We start from the raw sequence: 21984 nt of genomic DNA, 5'->3' as shown, positions 1-21984 counted from the left end.
ACTGGGTTGGAGTTTGATAGTTTCAGGTATTTATTTCTAGCTATTCCAATACATTAAAACCTAAAAGGTGTTATCTATATAGTGCATAAGAATGTCCACCAGAGTGACATCTGGACTCCATTTGGAATCTCTCAGCCACTGAAACTTTATTTCGTTTCATTTTGTATCCCCCTTTTGGTCAAGAATATATTCTCAATTCCAGTGCCGGGACCAGATTCATCCCCGGGAGTCATATCCTGCGTTGCCAGGGAGATTTACACAAGGATTTTATCTATACTATTTCTTTTGTGATAAAATCACTTATACAGAAATGAACTTTAGAAGTAGAAGGAACCTGGATCAAGTGATAAACTGAAGCGTAAAGAAAATGGTGATTTTATCCAGATTGTACAGCTAAATTAGAACAGGACTGAAAACAGAATCTAAGAGCTCTGACTCTAACCTGAAGCCTCTTCTACAGCATTACATTTACTTTCCAGAACAGTATTGCTCTGTTTTAGTATTCCAAAAGTGCTTGATACACAATTTTGGGAGAAAGACTAGGCTAAATATATTTCTTTATGTGGAGCACTTCAGATCCATTAATAGACTAAAAGGTAGGTAACATGCCCTGTTTCCAAAATCATTTAACCAGGAAATTTTCAAAAATAGACTGTCTATTAATAGCTTGCATTCTGGTGATAAGTTTTAGAACTGCTGCCCTAGTACCTTGAAACATTTTGCTTCATATTATGTAGTTATTAAAGGAGAGAAAACAGATATGTTTATATAAATAGGAGTCGGGTAAACAGGCCACCTGACAATGAGGTAACATTTCAGTGTTGTTATCTGAACCTCAGAAACCAGGATTTTCTCATGAACGGTGTGGGTGTTGCTGGGTCACAGCCCGTCTCCATTTCCCTGGGGCAGGCTGTCTAGATTCTGGCACTGTAGTAATATTGTTCTTCATTGTTGCATAAAATTCATTAATAGTCTTTTGTGGAAGTGGAATGTTTTGAGTCACTAAAGTGATTGGAATGACATTTGGAATGTGGGCATTCAAAAAGACTTTGCCCGAAGTATAGTACGTACTTATTCCCATGCTGCCCTATTTTGATATGAGGGAACTTTGTTCCACATACCTCCTAGTACCTGGAGAGCCAGGTGTTCCAGAGGTGTACATTTAACTATGTTTGTCAATGTAGGGAGTAAATAGTCTCTTGTTTTGGCAAGTTCCTGCTAAGTTCTCATGTTGAGGACTACAAGCAGACTTGGGTTCATGAGTTATTAATTAACCGTGGGCCCCTTCTTTATTTATAAAATGGGGATGATAATTACCCTGCTTTCAACTTTCAAAGTTTATATGCACAAATGAGAAAATACTCATGAAACTATCTTGCAAAATAGTTTCAAAGAGAGGGTTATGTACTTCACTGTGATCTCAGAAGCTAAAAAGGAAGTCCTTTAAAAAAACTCAACAGAGTGCTTCACTTATCTATTAAAAGTTTAGTTTGAAGGAGATTGCTGCCACTTTGCATTGGTTCCTAAAGAGGAAAAGTTGTAATTACCTTTGGAAACAGTTGATGATAACTTACTAAGTATACACAGCAGAAACAGAAAAATACCCAGGATTGAATAATTGAAGTATAAACCCATGCTGGGATAACAGGCATCCTATCCAATTCCTTGGAAACTTGAGCTGCAGGCCATAGCTTTCACCGTTTATTAGTATAGTAGAAAGAAATCATGAGGCTTAAAGTTTTCATTTTAATTAATTAACACAGCATACAATTATATTAAGTTATCCTAAATATGCATATAACTCAGCTGGGAAGATAATTAATGAAGTTGATTTCTGTATTATGTATAAAGGTTATTCTGCTATAGATTATTTTATAACTAAAATATTGTGAGGTAGTTGCTTTTTACCCTATGATTTAATCTAGCCAACACAAGCTGGAGTGTTGTTGTCTTAGGGTAGGTAATAAAAGCAATTAAACTGTCAGATCTAAAGTGATGTGTCGACTGATGTCTTTCAAAAATATCTGCAGGTTGTATGCCATGCAATATAAGTGTCTGTTCCATATTTACTAGAGTGATTTTTCTTACAGAACTAATACATATCTGTTACAGAAATGAGATATTATATAAAGATTCTGTTTGTTTTTGCTATATAATCTCCCTATAATGCTCCAGTTTTAAATATGTGAGACATGCACCTTAAAGCTAGTTTACTACTAAGTTCATTTAGCTCATTTTTATACACAAATTTATTCAGTTTGAAGGTAATCATTTCTATATTTACCATTATGTTCCTTTTTTAATGCCATGCTTTATTTTTTTTCTTGATCAAACATACCAGTTTTTCTGTATTGTTAAGCTTTTTAAAGACCCGGTTTCTGGCTTTGTTGCTTATTTCTAGAGTATTGTTTTTCAAGCGTGAGCATGCATCAGAATCACTTGGAGAGCTTGTTAGACTCAGATTGCTGGTCCCCACTCCAAAGTTTCAGTAGAATTTGCATTTTTTACAAGTTCCCTGGTGATACTGAGGCAATCAGTCTTTGGGTCATGCTTTGAGAATCACTGTAGTATCTTCATTTTCTATCTTTATCTTGCCTGCTTTTTTGTTTGTCATTTTCTTTTGGTTTAATCTTTTTCTAACTTTTAAAAAAACTTTTTAATTAGAATTTTCAAAAATATAGGTGAAAAGTATAATTAACACCTATTTGAACATCACCTAGTTTCAGCAATTACCAGTTCTGTTTTATCTGTTCTATCTACTTCTTTTGTTTTCCCTCTCTTCCTCCTTCCCTCCTCTATCCCCTGCCTCCCTCTCTTTTTATTCTCCCTTTCTTTCTCTTTCTTAAATGCTTAGGCAAATCCTAGTTGTCCAATTATTTCAGTCATAATCTTCTAATATAAGGTACTTAGAAATTTATAAGAAACCTTATAAAACTATAATACCATTATTATATAACCAAATTATCTGTAAGTACTTAGTTTCATCAAATATTTAATTAGTCCAGGATCAGTCTTCTTGATTATTGACTTCTTAAAATGTGAATCTCATATATTTTCACTTTACTGAATTCATTCACATAATTTTTAGTTGATTTTCTGGGGTTTCCTAGACAGACAATTGTGTAACCAGCAAATGATGATTAATGTATCTTTTCCTATGTCCATCTGTTTTCTTTATCTGATTATACATTGGTCAGTAATCCAGAACAATATGGGTTAATGTTGATGATAAGGGGCAGTAATGAGAGTGACTTCATGTATGTTTATTAAGTGTGATATTTCCAGCATTCTTACTAGGTTTGTCAAATACAGAATACATCCATACTTGCAACACATTTTAAAAATAGAGAAGCATACAAGAGCTAAAAGACAAACAGCCCAATTAAAAAACTGGCAGAAGCCTTAAGTAGATGTTTCTCCAAAGAAGATATACACATTGCCAATAAGCACATGGAAAGATGCTTCACATCATTAGCCGGTAGGGAAATGCAAATCAAAACCACAATGAAGTACCATTTCACACCCACTAGAATGTCTACTACTTAAAACAACAACAACAACAAAAAACGAAACAAAATATCAAGTGTTGATAAGGATGCTGAGAAATAGGAATTTTTGTTGGAAATGTAAAATGGTGCAGTTGCTGTGGAAAACAGTTTGGCAGTTCCTCAGAAAGTTAAGTATAGAATTACCACATGACCCACCAATCCCATGTCTAGGTATATACCGCCAAAAATTGAAAGCAGGGACTCAAACAGATATTTGCACACTAATGTTCATAGTGGCATTATTCATAACAGCTCAATTAGGTTATCTGATTTGTTGCTGTACAGCTGTTCATAGTGTCCTTATACAGTCCTTTTTATTTTTGTGGGATAAGTAGTATTGTTTCCCTTTTCATTTCTGATTTCAATTATTTGTGTCCTCTTTTTCTTTGTCAGTCTAAGTAAGGTTTGTTAATTTTACTGATCATTTCAAAGAACTAACTTTTGGTTTGGATGATTCTGTTTTTTTTTTATTGCTTATTTTATTTATCTCTGTTCTTATCTTTATTTTCTTCTTTCTATTCCCTTTGGGTTTATTTTGCTCTTTTTTTCTAGCTCCTCCAGTTTTGAGGTTAGTTCTCTTTTAAAGATCTTTTTTTCTTTTTTAATGTAACAGTTTGTGTTATACATTTCCCTCCTAGCACTGCCTTTGCTGCGTCTCATACGTCTTGATATGTTGTGTTTTCATTTTCATTTGCCTCAAGAAATTTCTTAATTTCCTTGTGACTTCTTCTTTGACCCATTGGTTGTTAAGGGTACAGTGTTCAATTTCCACATATTTGTAAATTTTCTATTTCTTCTTCTGTTTGATTTCTAGTTTCATTCCATTGTGGTTGGAGAAGATGCATTATATGATTTCAGTATTTTGGAATTTATTAAGACTTGTTTTTTAGCCTAACATGGACTATTTTGGAGAAAGATGTGCACTAGAGAAGAACTTATTCTTCTGCTGTTGGGTGAAGTGGTCTATATATGTCTGTTGGGTCTTGTTGGTTTAGAGTATCATTAAAGTTTTGTATTTCCTTATTGATCTGCTATCTAAATGCTGTATCTATTATTGAAAGTGATGTATTAAAGTCTCCTATTAATATAGAACCATCTGTTTCTCCTTCAGATCTTTCAATATTTGATTCACATACTTAGGGCCTCTGCTGTTAGGTGCATATATATATTTATAATTTTTATGTCTTTTTTTGAATTGGCCACTTTATCAGTATTTAGTGCCCTTCTTTGTTCCTTGTAACAGTTTTTGATTTAAAGTCTGTTTTATCTGATATTAGTATAGCCATCCCAGCTCTATTTTTGTTACTATTTGCATGGTATAGTTTTTCCATCTTTTCACTCTCAGCCTGCTTGTTTTTGAATTTAATTTGAGTTTCTTGTAAACAGCTTATAATTGGATCATGCTTTTTTATCTATTCTTCCAATCTCTGCCTTTTGACTGGAGAGTTTAATCTGTTTATGTTTAAAGTCACTACTGATAATGCAGGACTTTTTTCTGCCATTTTGGTATTCAGTCTTTGCAAGTACTACACCTTTTTTGACCGTCACTTATTCAGTTAATGCCTTTCATATTTTTTGGACTTTTTGTATTATACTATATTATGTACCTTCTCATTTCTTTCTGGATATATTTTTCTTATATTTTCTTTTTGTTGCTGTGGAGTTAAAATTTAACATTCTGAATATATAGCAATAACTTTTGATTTTATACCAACTATGGTAGTTTGAAGCTGTATGTTCCCCAGTAAAACATGTTCTTAAATGTAATCCATTCCTATGGATGTGAACCCATTGTAAGTAGGACCTTGTGATGAGGTTTCTTGGGTTAAGTTGTGGTCCACTTCAGTCAGGATGGGTCTTAGTCCTATTACTGGAGTCCTTTATTAAAAGTGGAATGAAATTTAGATAGAGTGAGAGAAAGCCACAGGAAGCAAGAAGCTGAACATCAGTGGAACCCAGAACAGAAGGGAGAGACTGGGAGAGGCCACCATGTGCTTTGGCAAATGCTAAGGACCAAAGATTGCCAGCAACCAGCCTCAGAACCCCCACATCTTTGGGAAGAAAGCACAGCCCTGATGACCCCTTGATTTAGACTTTTTCCCAGCCTTAAACTGTGAGCAAATAAATTCCCATTGTTTAACCTGACCCATGTCATGGTATTTGCTTGAGCAAGCTAGGAAACTAGAATATCAGCTTAATTTGAATAGCATACAGGTACGCCATTCTCATACCACTCCCTACCCCCACATTTTTTTTAAATCTTTTTTTGTTTTATGTCTAAAACCTTGTACTTATACTTCATATGTATTTGCATTTTAGTACCAGTATGAAGTAAGAAGTGGAGTTACATACCAAAAATGCAACACAGTATCATTGGCATTTATAATTACCCAAATGGTTACCTTTTCCAGAGGTCTGTCTTTCTTTAGCCCACTTTGATCTACTGTCTGGAGTCCTTCCCTTCCAATCTGAAGAACTCCCTTTAGCACTGAAGGGTAGGTCTAGTGGTGATGAAATCCCTCAGCTTTTGTGTCTGGAAATGTCTTACTCTCTCCCTCATATTTGAAAGAAAGGCTCACTGGATTTAAAATTCTTGGTTGGCAATTGTTTTCTCTCAGCATTTTGAGTATTTCAAGCCACTCCCTTTTTTGTGTCCTGCAGGTCTGATGTAAAATCCAAGGGAGTCCCAACTGACATAAAATCTAATTGGGGCTCCCTTGGATGTAATGTAATCTTTCCGAACTCTTTCCTTGTACTCTCTATTAGGCAGTTGACTACCATGTGTTTGAGTGTTTATCTCTACAGTATATCCCATTGGGTGTTCAAGGGGCTCTTGGATGTGTATATTCACATGTTTTGCCAAGTTAGGGAAATTGTCTTTCCTTATTGCGTTGAATATTCCTTCTGCGTCTTTCTCTTTTTCTCCCTCTGGGGCTCCCGTAATGTGTATATTGCTATGCTTGATGGTGTCCCACAGGTACCTTAGGGTATTTTCACTTTTTTTCTAATTTTTTCTTGCTGGTCCTCAGCCTGACTTACTTCAAGTTTTGTCTTCAAGCTAACTGATTGTTTCTTCCACCAAGTCCAATCTGCTGTTGCAACCCTCCTGGGAATTTTTCATTTCAGTAATTGTGCTGTTTGGTTCTTTTTTAAAATTTCTGTCTCTTTATTGAGATTTTCATATTGTTCACTTTTTGTTCTGTTATCTTTTAGTTCTTTATATTTTCCTTCATCTCCTTGAACATATTGAAGATCATTTTTAAAAAGTCTTTGTCCAGTATTTCCACATTCTCATCTTGTTTGTTGATGTTTTCTGGATTTTTATCCTCTTCCTTTGATGGGTCATCATTTCCTGTTTCTTCATTTGTCTTGTAATCTTTTGTTTTGCAGTGTATATTTTAATATTGTAAAATGTTGACAATGGGGTTTCGTCCCTGAGCTGTCAGTTTCTTGAGTTTGTGTTCAGCTAGTGAAATGACAAAGATGTTTCTTAAGTGCCAGGAACTAACAAAATCATTCAAAGCAATTCACAAAAATACCTTTCAAGTCTTTGCAAATTGGCTTTGTGTTGGCTGGTGCTCTCATTCAGAGTTTAGCCCTCCTATCCAGAAGGTCAACCCAGGAGGAATACAAACTGCAGGGTCCTCCTTGTCTTTCCTGGAGCCAGTATCAGGTCTTGGGCTTGTGTTGGCTGGTGGCCTTAGGAATTCCCCTTTTGACAGGAATCACGTTTCCTTTTCTTTTCCCTAGGAAATGGGCTCCCCTTACTCCAATTCTGTTTGCTCTGTTGCATTTCTTCAAACTGGTAATGTTTTGCCCCAGGCTGCTTCTAGTTTATTGTTTCTTGCACTGTTTCTGCCATCTGCTAGCTGCTTCTGCCTGCAGGCAAGTTTTGGGAGGGTGTGCTGGCAGTAAGTTTCTGGTTTATGCTTTCAGGCCGCCACTGTACAGCTTGGTATTGACTCTCAGGCTCCCTGGTATGTGCATAGGGGTTACTCAGCTCCCTCCAGAACAGGAGTAGAGACCCACAAGGAGCACAGACCCGCAAGGAACACGGGCTGGCTCCACACCAAGCCCATATAGTGGGAGAGGAACCAGTAAGCGTGCCATGAGCTTCTCCATTGTCTTTAAAGCTGCATTTTCTTAACTTGGCATTTGCCCAATTATTATAATCCTTTAACTGTTTTCTGGAGTTTTGAAGAAGATGGGTCTGCCAGTTTTTACTAGTTGTTCAAAGATTCTAGGGGGGAATGGCACCCTGGAGTGTCTTACTCTGCCATCTTGGTTGGCTGCTCTTCTTTGAGGAGGTTTCCTTCATTTCTGGAACCTGTTTTTGTTTTAGAGATGCCGGGAAAAATCTGGGTGCCCCAGAAAGAAAACATTAATGTGGTTTTGAGGCTAGGAGAAGTGTAAAGTTGAGGCATCAGCAAGGTGACACTTTCTCTGAAGACTGTGGTGTTTTGGCACTGGCTACCTGCGATCCTTGGGTCCTTGGTGTTTCTGTCACATGGTAGTGCACATGGCAATGTCCTCCTCTTCTTCTCTGGGTTCTGTTGACCACCTGCTTCTTCTCCCTGGTCCCAATTTTATATGTTGTATATGGTAACTTGAATATCTAAAACCTTTGTGGGTTTATTTCTTTCTGTTATTTTTGCTGGCTCTCACTCATAGTTCTTTGTTTCCTCGTGTGCTGCATAATTATTGATTCGTTGTGCCCGTTGTTTAGAACTTATCCTTATGCAAACCTGTCAGACATGAGTTGAAAGTAAATTAATAAGAGGAATTTCGTTTGCTTAGGGATTATTTTGAAGTTAATTCTCAGCTTACATTTGTTTCAGATCACAAAAGTAGTATGAAATCTGACCTCAGTCCTGTTTGAAGGCCAGCTTGTGTTTACACATTCCCAGGGTCAAGCCAGACAAGTTTCCTTGCTATCTGTTTCCTTCTGGGGGCCTGAATTATTGCTGGTTTACTCTGACATTGGAGGTATTCCCCTTTGGGTTGTCAGCTTCATGCGGTGATTTCCTAATAGGCCTTGTGTGGAAGTCAAAACCTAGTTCATAGTCATCAGAGTTCAACTTCAGAGGTTTTTGGATTCCTGCTGTTATTTTGCTCTTGGTCTCTGGAGGAGCCTTTACTTTCTTATTAGTCAGAAGCACATTTAAAAAGATACCTTTTTTTTTCCCTTTAACATTTTTAATTTTTAATGGGAGTGTTGTCTAGAGTACTTAATCCACCCTACTTCTGGAAAGGGAATTATAAAGGCATTTTTGTAATTAGAAAAAAAAATTCTGCTTTTATTTGGGGGATTGGAGTAGTCTTAAGAATTAAGCTTTGCTATTTGTTGTGAAGCTGTGGCTGAGAAGGTTACCCATTAAATTGTTCTGCATCTCTTAAATATAGTTTTCCTCACATGTTCTCAGAATTTGTTATAAAAGCATTTTGTCTCCTTTCTATTAATAATTGTGTAAAGCAAAACTTTCTTCTTTGCCTTGGACAGAAACAATTAAGAAGCAATTTTTTCTAGTTCACAGCATCTCTCTCCTGACACGTATTTTCAACATGTCTGTCTCTTCTTCTCTTAATTCTTTATTCCCCTCTTTATTTCTTCTTAATTAAAACTACCCCCCATCCTCTTTTTAAGGAAATGGAGTATAAATGCAGCATTTAGTAAAAACTTCCATCATCTTCTTAGCCTCTTTCCTCTCTTCCTTCTGCCTGTTTCTCCCCTCCCCTCCCTCTCTCCCCCTCCTCTTTCATCATCATCATCATCATCATCATCATCCTTTCTCCTCCTATATCACAATAAAATCAGAACTTTATTCTTTGCTGTAGACTCTGATGATGATCACAATTATTGGATGCTTAATGCAGCAAGCTGCTGGAGAGCCTGCAGTGACCTCTAAGAGCACTCAGGACACTGGGGCTAGTTAAGAGTGGTAAAATAAACTTTTAAGCATGACTTTCACAATGGAGGAATTCCTTCATTTAAAGTAAGCAGGGCCATAACATAAATTTTGAGATAGGTATGAGCTCAGTATGATTCTTAATTTTTAATAGGAAAAAATCGTGAAGACTACTTGAATCTAAATAAATAATAACTCAGTCAAGTTTGGACTAAATGTCAATGCCAGTACTTCCCATATCCATCTTAGTTATCCCAGAATAGTTGCCCAGCTTGCTGCCCTGCTCCCACAGGAGTCTGTAGCTCTTGCTTCTCTGGTACTTAGGATTGCCAAGAGTTTCCCATGTGGCTCTATGCTTAAAAACGTACATATGGGGAAGGGCCTGGATCCCTTGGCTTTTCTCAAAAACTGCATAAATTGTTTTAAGGGGTGTGAAAATGTTTGTCGTTTTTTTTTTTTTTTTTTTTTTTTTTTTTTTTTTTTTAATTCACTATGGAATGAGAAGGTAGCTGTTGTTTGCTGAGCAGTTCTCATAGGGTTTTTGATCTAAATCTCCAGGTGAGAAACTGAGCCTCAGAGAGGCTAAGTAATTCGCACACGGACATCTAACTTAGAAGTGGCAAAGCTGAAATCTTAACCCAGGAGTAGGCACATAAATATTCTGTCTTCAGGGTTAATGTTGTACGCCTACTGCATTCAAATTGAGTATCATCAATTTCCTGTATATTGGAAAGTCATTAAATTTACAGCTGATTTTGATCAAAATTCTGAAAGTATCTATTAAGCATTTTAAGATCATGAAATATTCTCTTATAACATATGACCTTTAACATTATCATTGCTATTAATGTGACATTTTCCTTTTTGATGTGCATTAATACACATTTTCATTTGATCTTCACAGTTCAGTGATGACAGGTGGAAGAGCAGGTGCATACCCTTTTTAGGGCTGAGTGACCTTCAGGGAATGTGGGCAAGGAATGAAATGTCTAATGTTGGCTGCAAATTTTAGATGATGTCAGAGTTCAGGAATGCTTTTTTAATTCAATGTAATTTTTCATGCACTGTTATCTCTTTTGTGTTCTTTTTGCCTCTGTGATGGGTTCAGAACTACTTCCATAACTAAGCTACAAAATATTATATAAAATAGAACATTTTATGATTACCTGTGCCAAGGAGTATTTGAGCAACAAATCCCTCTTCTCAGTTCTTAGCCATTTGGAAGGAAATAATGGAAAAATATCTTGTTCTCACCAAGGGTATCACTCTTGTTAGCTGTGTACCTTCTTAGAGGTTTTTCCTTTCTGTACAATTATTATTACAAATTAAATTCCATTTCTGGCATTATCTTGTAGGCCATAGCAATAGTTCCTTGATCATGTAATAATCATAATTTTTTATCAGGGATAGTACAAAGAAGTGATGCATCTATCAGGTCTCATGTCAGAGTCTCATAAAGTCCACATGTTTAGAACTTTAAGAAATATTAAATCACTTAAATTTTGTTGCAATTGTGATAATCCTTAAATACCTTATATATTTCAGAGCTGCTGTAGCATAGAATATGTATTTTTGTATATTTTGTCACTTGTTTATATTTTAGCTAGTATGAGTTTTTTTTCTCATGGTCATAGAGCATATTTTATCACATCATCTCTTTTACCTGTTTCGTTTTTGTGTAAAAAAATTGAAATAGCAATAAGTAAGCATAATAGACAAACACTTAACCAAATTGTTCTTGCCACTCTGAATTCCCCATGAGAGGTAGGCTTATCATTCCAGCTGCTGTATAAACTGCTGATCCGTGTGGTCAGTAATCGACATACCAGAGAGTCACTACCCTCTTTATCAGTCTTGTAGAATGAACTCCACCCCCCACCCCCCCCACCCCCTCTCGCCCGTACTTCTTGGTTACTAGAACAGTAGAATAGTAATATTCCGTGAATTGTATGACATGAACAGACTAAGGATTGTGCAAAGCTTGGTTTTAGGCTCTTCTTAGTATCTGTCAGTTGATTGTGTTAATTTCTTGAGTTTGGGGAAAATGCCCCTTGAGAATGTGAGTCCACTAAAATAGGGTGTTTGTGTTGAATTTCAGCACTCTCCATCATAGGTTACTCTTCCTTCCTTCCTAGCAGTTATCACAAACTAATACCATTTTAAAAATGTATTTACTTGCATGTTTTTTGTTTTCTTCACTGGATTATGAACTCCAAAATAGAGCTTGTCTGTTTCTTTCACTGCATGTTAGTGTGGCTCATTAGTCAATGAGTATGTAAGTATTGTATAGTTATTGGGTTTTATACCAGGAATTATACAAGTCAATAAGGATATAATGTAAGTAAGTTGTGTTGTTCCTGCCCTTAAGATGTTTGCAGTTAGAGATAAATGAGGAAGTAATTGCAATACACTGTGACAAATGCAGTATAAAGGCGGTTAACTATTTTTTTGATAGGGGATGGTAATTTACAGAAGAGGAAGAAGTATGCCAGATACATCTGTCCTAATTATAAATGAACACAAAGTTTAAAAATGCACCTCACCATTTCTAGTGGAGTCTATTCCCTGTTGTCTTAAAGAAAGGCCTATTTCTTGAGTTTGAAATGATCAAAAAGTGAACAATGAAATAGAAGAACTAATGTTTTTTTACTGCTTACCATTTGCCAGGAAAGGTTTCAGAAGCTTTATATTTATCATGGGAACTTAATCCTCACAACATTCAGAAAAGACAGAATGATTGTCCCCATCCTCAGGAAACTGAGGTACTAAGCAGTTAAGTATTGAGCCCAGCTAGTGGTTAGGTAGGAGTTGAAATCCTATTCTTAACTTGCTTCAGTTGCTTCACTCTGTGGTTCTAGGGTTGGGATCCAGTGGATTTCCACAGGAACGTCTTCTTTGTGAAGAAAACTGTGGGTATGATGAACTAAACTTTTCCGAAACTCATCAAGCCTTAATGATTATTCATCCTGAGAAGAGTATTGGATGAGGAACAGGGTTGGAAATCTCAGCTTGGAACCTTTGGGGTGACCAAAAGACATCTACTAAAACAGACTTGGCTTTCTGGCTTGGGGACTTAATGCCCTTGATGCTTATTTATCGATTAGGTCTGTCAGCTTATAAATTCTGTGATCCTACTTCTGCAGGCTTTGTTTATTCTTCTACCATAGATCTCTCTCTCATAGACATTTTGCACAACCCAACCACCCCCGACACCAGTATGTCTTATTACCCCTGGAACATTGACTGCCTTTCTGTGATGTGGGACATACAAGTCAGAGTAAATAATAGTCAGTTAACATTTCCCTGGCACTGCCTGATTTATGTTTACACCTGTGGGTTATAAATTGAACTAATAAAAAAACATAATATATGAAACAAATAATAGAAGCAGTGGAAAAGTGAGCACCTCTTAGGATCCATTTATTTTGTGGCCTTAGGTCTTAAAGAATTCATTGAGTTGGGGGAAAGGGAAGCAGGAGTCATTTCGAGGTAGAGGAAAACGCGTGTGCAAATGCACAGAGGTGTGATTAACACAGTACATACAGTGAACTCACAGGAGTTGAACCTGTCCAGAATTTTGAACATGTTAGAGAAGGCATTTAGACAGGAAACTAAATAGGTAGGCAGTATATATTATTTCTTAGTTATAATCAAACTTAATTTTGATTTAAGATAATGCTTATACAAAAAAAAGGTAAATATTTATAATATTTATGTCTACAGTTAAAAATACTTTATCTGTTGTAAGGAAAATGCTTTTCCAGGCTGTGATGAGATCATTTTTTTTTCTGGTATCGTGTAACCTCTCCTTTAATTTGCTTCTCTTTTTCTAAATTTGCGATGGCACACATCCATCTCTTCTCCAGTGATTTAGTGGTTATTTAAATACAGTTTTGAGCTAAATATTGCCAGATGATCATAATTGAATATGATATTCAGATCTGAAAATATTTTAATAAGAAACAAGTAAGTGCCTGTTGGGTTTCCACATGAAAATTTAGTCCAAAGGCCAATCTCATTGTCTCATCAAGATTTTGATTATACAAAACAACCTGTGTTGGTTTTAAAGAACTTTCTTTTTCCTCCCGCATGCCTGCTAGCTAGGTGATGTGATGGTTGACATTGCAAGTAACATCATGTTGGCTGACGAGCGTGTCCTGTGGCTGGCACAGAGGGAGGCTAAAGCCTGCAGTAGGATGGTTCAGTGTCTACAGGGAATTGCTACATACCGCCTAGCGAATGGAGCTCATGTTTATTCAACGGTAAGTGTAACATTGTCATGGAATTCTAAGGAAAAAAAGTCATTTAAAGCTACTCTATCTCTTCCCACTGCAGGTTGGATATTTTCTGTTACTGCTGATTAGTATAGGTTTTCCTTTTCTAAAACACTTTAAAAGTTAATTTTGGTTTTGCGTAATCTGTTTTCATTTGACTAGAAAATTCTCTCTTAATCTGTAATTTGAATAGTTATTACCATCTAATCTATTGAAACTCTTCCTACAATAAGAGTAAGAAGTGTTAATATTGTCATACTGGCACAAAAATGCCCACAGTCTATCCCAGCTCATATTCTGTCCTGGGTCCCAGAGGATGTTTTGAGAGAATGTCTGCTTGCTTACTCAGGTTTCTGTCTCAATAGGGCACTGGGTGCCCTCCAACTTTTCACTAACCTGTTGATATTTTCAGTTATTTACATTCTTGGGATAATGAGTTATTTATATTTAATGATGACTAAATTAAATAGTATTGAATTTTATTTATGCTAATTGAATTGTTTCTGTATTTCTTGGTATACTGCTTAGTTTTTGATCAAAAAATATGTGATGAATAATGTATAATTACCTTCACAGTCTTACTCTGATCTGGTTTATGTTTCTAATTTCCTAATTATTTTAATCTGGTGTCATGCATTGTTCTCCAGTTTGTCCTATGGTTTCATACAATTCAAGATTACTATTTTTCCATTGATTTCTGAAATACTGTGTTTTATTGTTCCTTTTCAATTGACTTCAGGATCATTTTTCTGAAAAAATTACAAGGGATACCTGGCATGATTCCTGTTGTTACCACATGGGTCAGGATAATTTCCCACTCAAATACATGACCTTACTTGAGATTAGTTTACCATCTTTATGTCCACCCTTGGTCCTCTCTAGATACTCTCTATCTCTAGCCCATTTTAAATTCCATTCTTAGCCTTGTTTTAGTACTTAGCCCAAAGAACTTTTTCCTTCCTCGGAACCTCCTTGGTTCTGCTGAGAACCCAATGGCACATAGGCTATAGTTGCTGTTTGAACCCATTTCAACATGTAAAAAAGGTTCCAGTAAATTATACATTTATGCACAATAAGTAAAGATGATATGGCTTCAAGGGCACCTCAACATGACAGATTTCTTTTTTACTGAGATTTCATATACTCATGGTTGTAGTGATTATTGCTACTTATCAGAAGTTCTGGTGGTTGTGTATGTGTCTGCATTAATACAAAATTGAAATATAGATGACTGGTCAATAGATATAATTTTAATTAATAAAGGTTTTTTTTTCCACAGTGTATAATCTGTAAGGCAAAATTTACTGCAAAGATGACTTAGTATTGGAAATTTTGGAACCCACCAATTATTTTCTGCCATGTATGTGGTATTTGCCAAATTTTTCCTTACCTTTTACATTTTTAAATTTGTATCTTATCTTCCTAATAGATTGTAAACACCTTGCATCCAAGCCCCAGGCTTAAAAACAGCTGCAACAAAAAGACTTTGGTATTTAGAGTGGTGCCTTGCCTATATGGTAGATGTATACTCAATCATCGTTAGTAAAAGAAAGATGCCATGCTACCCTTCTTAGGATTTACAGTAAATTCTGTCACTTTGCTGGATGTGGAGTGAGGCCTGTCATCTTGTCCCTTCTCATGCCCTCTTTGGTGTGGTTCTGATGGATGGGGATGATCACAAGGGGCCTGCTGATTGCTCTAGCTGATTTTGTTTAAATAAGAAACTTCCTATTTTGACTTGTAGTTTTCTGCAAGGTACTCTTCAAATTATTTTTGGTTGACTTCTAAATTATATCTGTTTTCCATACTTTGTGACTAGTTCTTTTGCTCTTTTTATTAGTCTTCTTTCCATTTTAGGACATCCTTTTCATTCTAGTGCCTTCCTTTACTGTTCCAGTATTTTTGTTTATTAAGAACCTGGGCTTTCTCTTTTGACTTACATACAGTGTTTTGTGCTTGAAAGTCTTTGAAAGTTCTTTTCTTCGTCTTCTAAATCTTTCCTAACTCATGTTTGATTGACTTTTGAAGTACTCACCCAATATTGCCCTGGAAGCTTATGTCATCAAGGCTACTGGTTTTACTGGGATGACCTGTACCGTGTTCCAGAAAGTGGCAGCCTCTGACCGAACTGGACTTTCTGATTATGGGAGGCGGGATCCAGATGGGAACCTAGATAAGCAGCTGAGTTTTAAGTGCAATGTTTCAAATACATTTTCAAGCCTGGCACTAAAGGTATGTTATATTCTATAATCATTTAAGATTCTGTACAGTTCACATGGAATGCTTAAAATGTTTTGCTTCGCAAAATAGCTTTATTAGAAGTTTATTTCATTTTATTTTGTTATTACTGTTTTTGCTATTGTTTTTAAAGAAATTGAGACCAGGAAGGGCCACATGATGACATTTGTGAGCCCTAGGTATTTTTATTCTTTGTGGGCCATTTACTCTATTAAAAAATTATATGTGTTGACATAAAGATGAATATATTAATATTACATATTAAAAATTTTTCTTCAACCTAAAGGTTATTTTTTTTTTGCGTCTGATTTTAAACGATCTTAAAACATTTTCATGGGTCCCTAAAAGTATCACGGGTTCTGGGTACTGTGCCTACTGTTCCTAATGGAGAGTTGGCCTTGAGTCCGGGCATTTAATCAGGCAAGCGTTGTTTCAAGACTTTGGTAAAGAAGTGCACAGATGGCATACATCTTTAAAAAAAAAAAAAAAAGTATGTTTTATTGCAGCAAACAAAAGCAACATCAATTTTTAAAATTTGGGGTTTAGAAGTGTTTCATTAAACTGTTTTGTAGCAAACAGCAGAGGCACAACTCCAACACATGTTTTCATTTAGCTTCAAGTGGGCATGTCTGATTATAGTCTCGGTGGTTTTTAAAATTACACAGTACCTCCTTGTTTCTGACTTTATCCCTGAAATGTATCACAAACAGTATTCCAGCCATTTTAAGGCTGCATCATAATTGAACAAAGAAGGGTTAAGTGTTCTGGTATACCGTGAGCACTCAGTAAATACCAAATGAATTAATGAATGAATGAGTAGTGTATTTTGTCATACTTTAACTCTGGTGACTTTCATAATGAGAGCCAATCTGCTAGATTTTAAAATATTCCAACTTCCCTCTCTGCCCAAGACAATTTCAACTAGATCAAAATGTCTACTGGTAATATATTTATTTGATACCATATATTCAGAGGAAAATTGACAAAATTCATTTGTTACTCTTGGCCCCTGCCAACTCAGCTTTCCTTATTTGCCTTTTATTGATGAAAACACACCACAGATGGCACAGAAACAGCAGCACACAAGCCCATGAGAGAAAGGTGTGTGTTTTAAGGGGCACTTAAAATTGATGAACCCTTCTGTCTTTGATGATCACAGTTGGTAGATAGGGATTAAAAACGATGAAGACCTACATTTCATCAATTTCACAATCTATCCCTCTGTCTAAAGTAGAAAGCTTTAAATGAACACCCTCAGATTTGTCAATTTCACACTCTTCTGTTCTTTAAAAATCATCCTGTGACCAGAGAGCAAGATCAGGCTTCATAGATGGACATGATTAAATTGAGTGAAAAAGGAACATATCCTCTGTGAAACAAAAATTAGTTTAAAGTTTAAGTGTCGACACGGTGCAAGATGTACTTAAGCTTTAGCACTTTAATGTAGAATTTTCTTTACATTTCTAACTTTATATCATGGGCAATTTTCACTCTTTCTCTGCATGCTTGCAATTTTTTAATACCTTGAGTATACTAAGTAGACAACTTGAACATCTTGAACATAAATAATTGCATTATTGTGCCCTTAAATGGGAGAATATGTTAGTATATAAAGCTATACCTGTAAAAAGTCACTCCTTACATAAGAAGAAAATGAAATACAGAATGTAAGCTTTATATCAATGTTAAATTTCTTGAACTTCTTAACTATGCTTAATGTGATTACATAAATGAATATTCTTGTTCATAGGAAATGTATAAGTGAATTATATTTGTTCAAGGATGTGTGCCACTTGCTCTCATATGTTAAGAAGACAGCAATAGATGATGGATGATAGATAGGGAGGGAGGGAGGGAAAGAAAGAAATGGTAAAGTGACAAAATATTAAACTTGGTAGATCGGGGTATCGGTGGAGGGTGGTTGGGGTATGCTGGAGTTTTGTGTATGGGGTTTGTATTTTTGCAGCTGTTACTGTAAGTTTGAATTTATTAAAAAAAAAAAAAAGTCAGTCCTTAGTTATCAGTAGATACCTTGCTTGATTTGTTGCCTGTTTATTTCTTGAGTCTCTATCCTTCTCTCTGTACCAGCACCACAACCTAATTTAGACTTCTTTCTTTATTGCCCAAACCATTGCAACCTCCTAATGAGTCTGTCTCTAGGCTATTCCTTAAAAATCCATCGATCTTGCATAGATTAGTCTACATAGGTCTGACGTTTGGCCAACACATATTTCCTCATTGTTGAGCTAATAGCTGTGTCCTTCTCCTTGAGAGTTCCCTCAGATCTGATGATCCTTTCCACGATTTTGGACCTTTCCATAGATTTGGAATTGAAAGCCTGATGCCCGCAGGGGTGAGGGTCTCTGGGAGCCTCCCCTCTACAGAGACTGTTCTCATTGTCAATGCCCATGGTTAAATATTGTGCCCTGGAGCTACCCAAAATGGGAATAAACTTTGTAAATCTCCCCAGTAAAATGCTTCTATGTCTTTCCAGAGGTTGTCTGTCAGGTAGCTTCATCATCTGGCTTCTGTCCTCTCCTCTAGCCCCATAGCTTTTCTCACCTCCTCTCCCTTTTGTCCGGTAATAGCAAACTTTCTCCATTCCTCTCTTGACCACCCGGCCATTCTTAGGCCAGGTTCATGCTAATTCTTTTACTAGGATGCCCTGCTCTCCTCCCCTCTGCCCCCTCTCCCCAGCTCTGTAGTATTATGTATTAAGGCCCAGCAGAAGTGTCCCTTCCAAGAAATTTTACTTAATACCTTCCAGTCCTCTCTTCTCAAACCCTCATCTCCTTTATTTCTCCTCCTCACTTCTCGCATAATACTCTGTGCATCTCTTTCTTTGAGTGTTGTACATGGGAGCCATGTTGGGTTTCTTACGTCCCACACTGGACTGTGGATTCCCTGAGGGCAGAGCCAGTGCCAGCGTCACTGATGAATTCCTGTGCCTGGCCTCTTACTCTTGTTGGCAACACCAGTCACATCTGTTCTAATTTTTTTCTCAACAAAATGTTTCCTATCATTGTTGGTACCATAATCCAGATTTGTTAGCTTAATAAAATAGTGTCATTTTTCAATAAACTACTTAAGGGGTTTTAGAAATCAGCTGATGTTTTGATTTTAGCTGTAATGTAGCCGGAAAGAACTGGTTCCTTAAAATTCGCTAGACTAGAATTTGGAAATCAACTTTTCTCTACACATCCCTTATCTCCTTCATTCCTAACATTTTGGGCTTAAGCCCAACTGTGCTGGTTTGAATGTATTACATCCCCCAAAACACCACTATCTTTGGTAGAATCTTGTGTGGGCAGATGTATCAGTGTTGATTAGATTGTAATTTTTTGAGTGTTTCCATGGAGATGTGACCCACACAACTGTGGGTGATAAATCTGATTGGATAGTTTCCATGGAGTTGTGGCCCTGCCCATTCAGTATGGGCCTTGATTAGTTTACTAGAGCACTATATAAGCTCAGACAGAAGGAGTGAGCTTGCTACAGAGAAGAGGGACACTTTGAAGAATGCACAGGAGCTGAGAGATGAGCTGCAGATGAGAGGCAGTTTGCAGATAGCTGTTGAAAGCAGACTCTTGCTCCAGAGAAGCTAAGAGAGGACAAATGCCCCAAGAGCAACTAAGAGTGACATTTTTGAGGAGCTGCAGCCTAGAGAGGAACATCGTGGAAGAGAGCCATTTTGAAACCAGAACTTGGAGCAGATGCTAGCCACGTGCCTTCCCAGCTAACAGAGGTTTTCCAGACGCCATTGGCCATCCTCCAGTGAAGGTACCCAATTGTTAATGCGTTGCCTTGGACACTCTATGGCCTTAAGACTGTAACTGTAACCAAATAAACCCCCTTTATAAAAGCCGATCCGTTTCTGGTGTTTTGCATCCTGGCAGCATTAGCAAACTGGAACACCAACTTATGTCCTTTCCATTTTCCAAACCAATTGTTATTTGTCTTCATGCCTTCCTTCCTACCTTCATATCTATCTTTTTTCTTCGTCTCAGTTCCATCTCTGCTTGACAAAATACTACTTTTCCTTTTAGACTCCATTCAGGTGGTGCCATTTTTCTCCTCAGACAGAACTAATCACTGCCTCGTGCTCCAGGAGCTTTATTTGTTCTCCAGGGTAATCATAACCTGCCATAACGGTGTGTTGACTGAGAGTGAGAGGCCATATGATAGGGTGGCTGAGAATGCAGTCTCCCTGCAGCCAAAGAGCCTGGGTTCACATTCCACTCTCCTCCCTTCATAGCTTGGGCAAATTCCTTAACCTTAACTGCCCTTAACAGTTCCTCATCTGTTACACTGGGATCACAGGGTTATTTGATTAATGACATAAATATGTGGACGCTTACAAGCGTGTTGGCACAGAGTAAGCATGTAATAACTGTTAGCTTTTATTATCGCTGTTTTGTTGTTGTGTCTCCCTTCTTAGACTGATTTGTTGAGGGCAGGGACCGGGTTCTGCACAGTGCTATGCACAGAGTAAGTAAACATCCACTAAATGTTGAATAAAATTAACAGCCAACTCCATTTGCAAAGTCAGTTCAAAGAATTACTTCCCAAGGCAAACATAATCCCTGTTAAACTTCAGCAGTGAGATCATCAAAAGGTGGTATATAGTTAAAACCTAATTATCTGCAAGAAAATAATTACAGTGTATAATAATACCTATCTGTTTAAAATTAGGTAAATAGATTAGAAAACCTGGATAAATCAGTTTTTATTGTTTTAAGCCAGGTGACTGACTCATTCTAATTTTGGTATTAGGATAGGTGTAGACTATAATGAAATTAAGAGTACATTTTTTTTTGCAATATGCATTCATTCATTCATTCATTCATTCACATCTCCTTGAGTGCCATATGTCTAGCAATATGCAGTGTGCTGAGGACACAAAGATCAGTCCTGCTCTCTGCCCCCAAGATCTCCTAATCACGGGAGAATGAAGCTTCCAAAGGGAGTTAGTGGTTGACAGTGGCAAACATGGCAGAAAGGCCAACCTTAAGAAGTGAACAGGGACCACTGGGCTTAGCAATAAGAAAATCGTAGGGACCTCAGAGAGAGTAGTTCCAGTAAAAGTGGCCAGAACTATTTGAGCCTTCACACTCTCCCCTATGCCTCCATGCTCAGGTTCCTAGCAAGGTAGCACAGGACACAGTCTTTGTTTCTGAAGAGCTTACATGTTGAACTCTTTCTTTTAGGTCAGGGTTCCTAGTTGTAAATCATCAAAGCTACCTCTGCTAAGTGAAAGCTGAAAAAGATTTAGTAAAGATGTGGGCTATGTTCTGGTTTGCTAAAGCTGCCAGAAGGCAAAAGACCAGAATGTATTTTGCATATATTTTTTTGTATTTACAATGGGGGCTTATTAGTTCACAAATTTACAGTTCTAAGGCCATGAAAATGTCCTCATTAAGGCATCAAGAGGAAGATAACCTTCTCTGAAGAAAGGCTGCTGGCATCTGGGGTTCCTCTGTCACATGTGAAGGCACATGGCTGGCTCTGCTGAACCTTCTCTCCCTGGTTTAGCTTTTGGTTTCAGTGGCTTTCTCCACAATGTCTCTGGGCTTCTGTCTTAGCTTCTCTTTTAGTTTTTTCTGGGAGCAAATTCTGGATTACGTATCTTAGCTTCTTGCTTAGCTTCTCTACTTGTTTCTCCTGGGGTGTTTCTGTCTGAGTGTCTCCAAGCATCTGGGTCTTTGTGGGCTCTGAGCCCTCTCTCTCTCCCTGAGCCTCTTAAGTAAACTAATTAAGACCCACCTTGGATGGGTGGTGTCACATCTCCATGGAAACAACCTAATCAAAAGATCCCACCCACAATAGGTCTGCCCCCACAAGAGTGGATTAAAAGAACATGGCTTTTCTGGGGTACACAATAGATTCAAACCAGCACAGACTATCTCACAGAATCTCTGGGAGGGCAGGAGAACCAAGTTTGGAGGCTACAGAGACAGGAACGAAGTCTGAAGTCTAAACCAAACTAGTCCCTTGAAGACATCACCACGTCAGCACTGT

General features: G+C 37.1%; 1 protein-coding gene across 1 annotated transcript in view; it reads left to right on the top strand.

The window, feature by feature from the left end:
- The window catches only part of ADGRA3 (adhesion G protein-coupled receptor A3), a 129353-nt gene that overhangs the window by 79682 nt on the left and 27687 nt on the right, over window positions 1-21984 (top strand). Inside the window, exons 11-12 of the mRNA XM_037829505.1 lie at window positions 13555-13716; window positions 15757-15960. Of these exons, the coding sequence (XP_037685433.1) occupies window positions 13555-13716; window positions 15757-15960 (366 nt within the window). The remainder of the gene's footprint in view (window positions 1-13554; window positions 13717-15756; window positions 15961-21984) is intronic.

The sequence above is a fragment of the Choloepus didactylus genome, chromosome 3 (assembly GCF_015220235.1).
Source record: "Choloepus didactylus isolate mChoDid1 chromosome 3, mChoDid1.pri, whole genome shotgun sequence".
NCBI lineage: Eukaryota > Metazoa > Chordata > Mammalia > Pilosa > Megalonychidae > Choloepus > Choloepus didactylus.
Note: the sequence above shows the minus strand (reverse complement) of the source record. Positions and strands in the feature narration are given on the sequence as shown.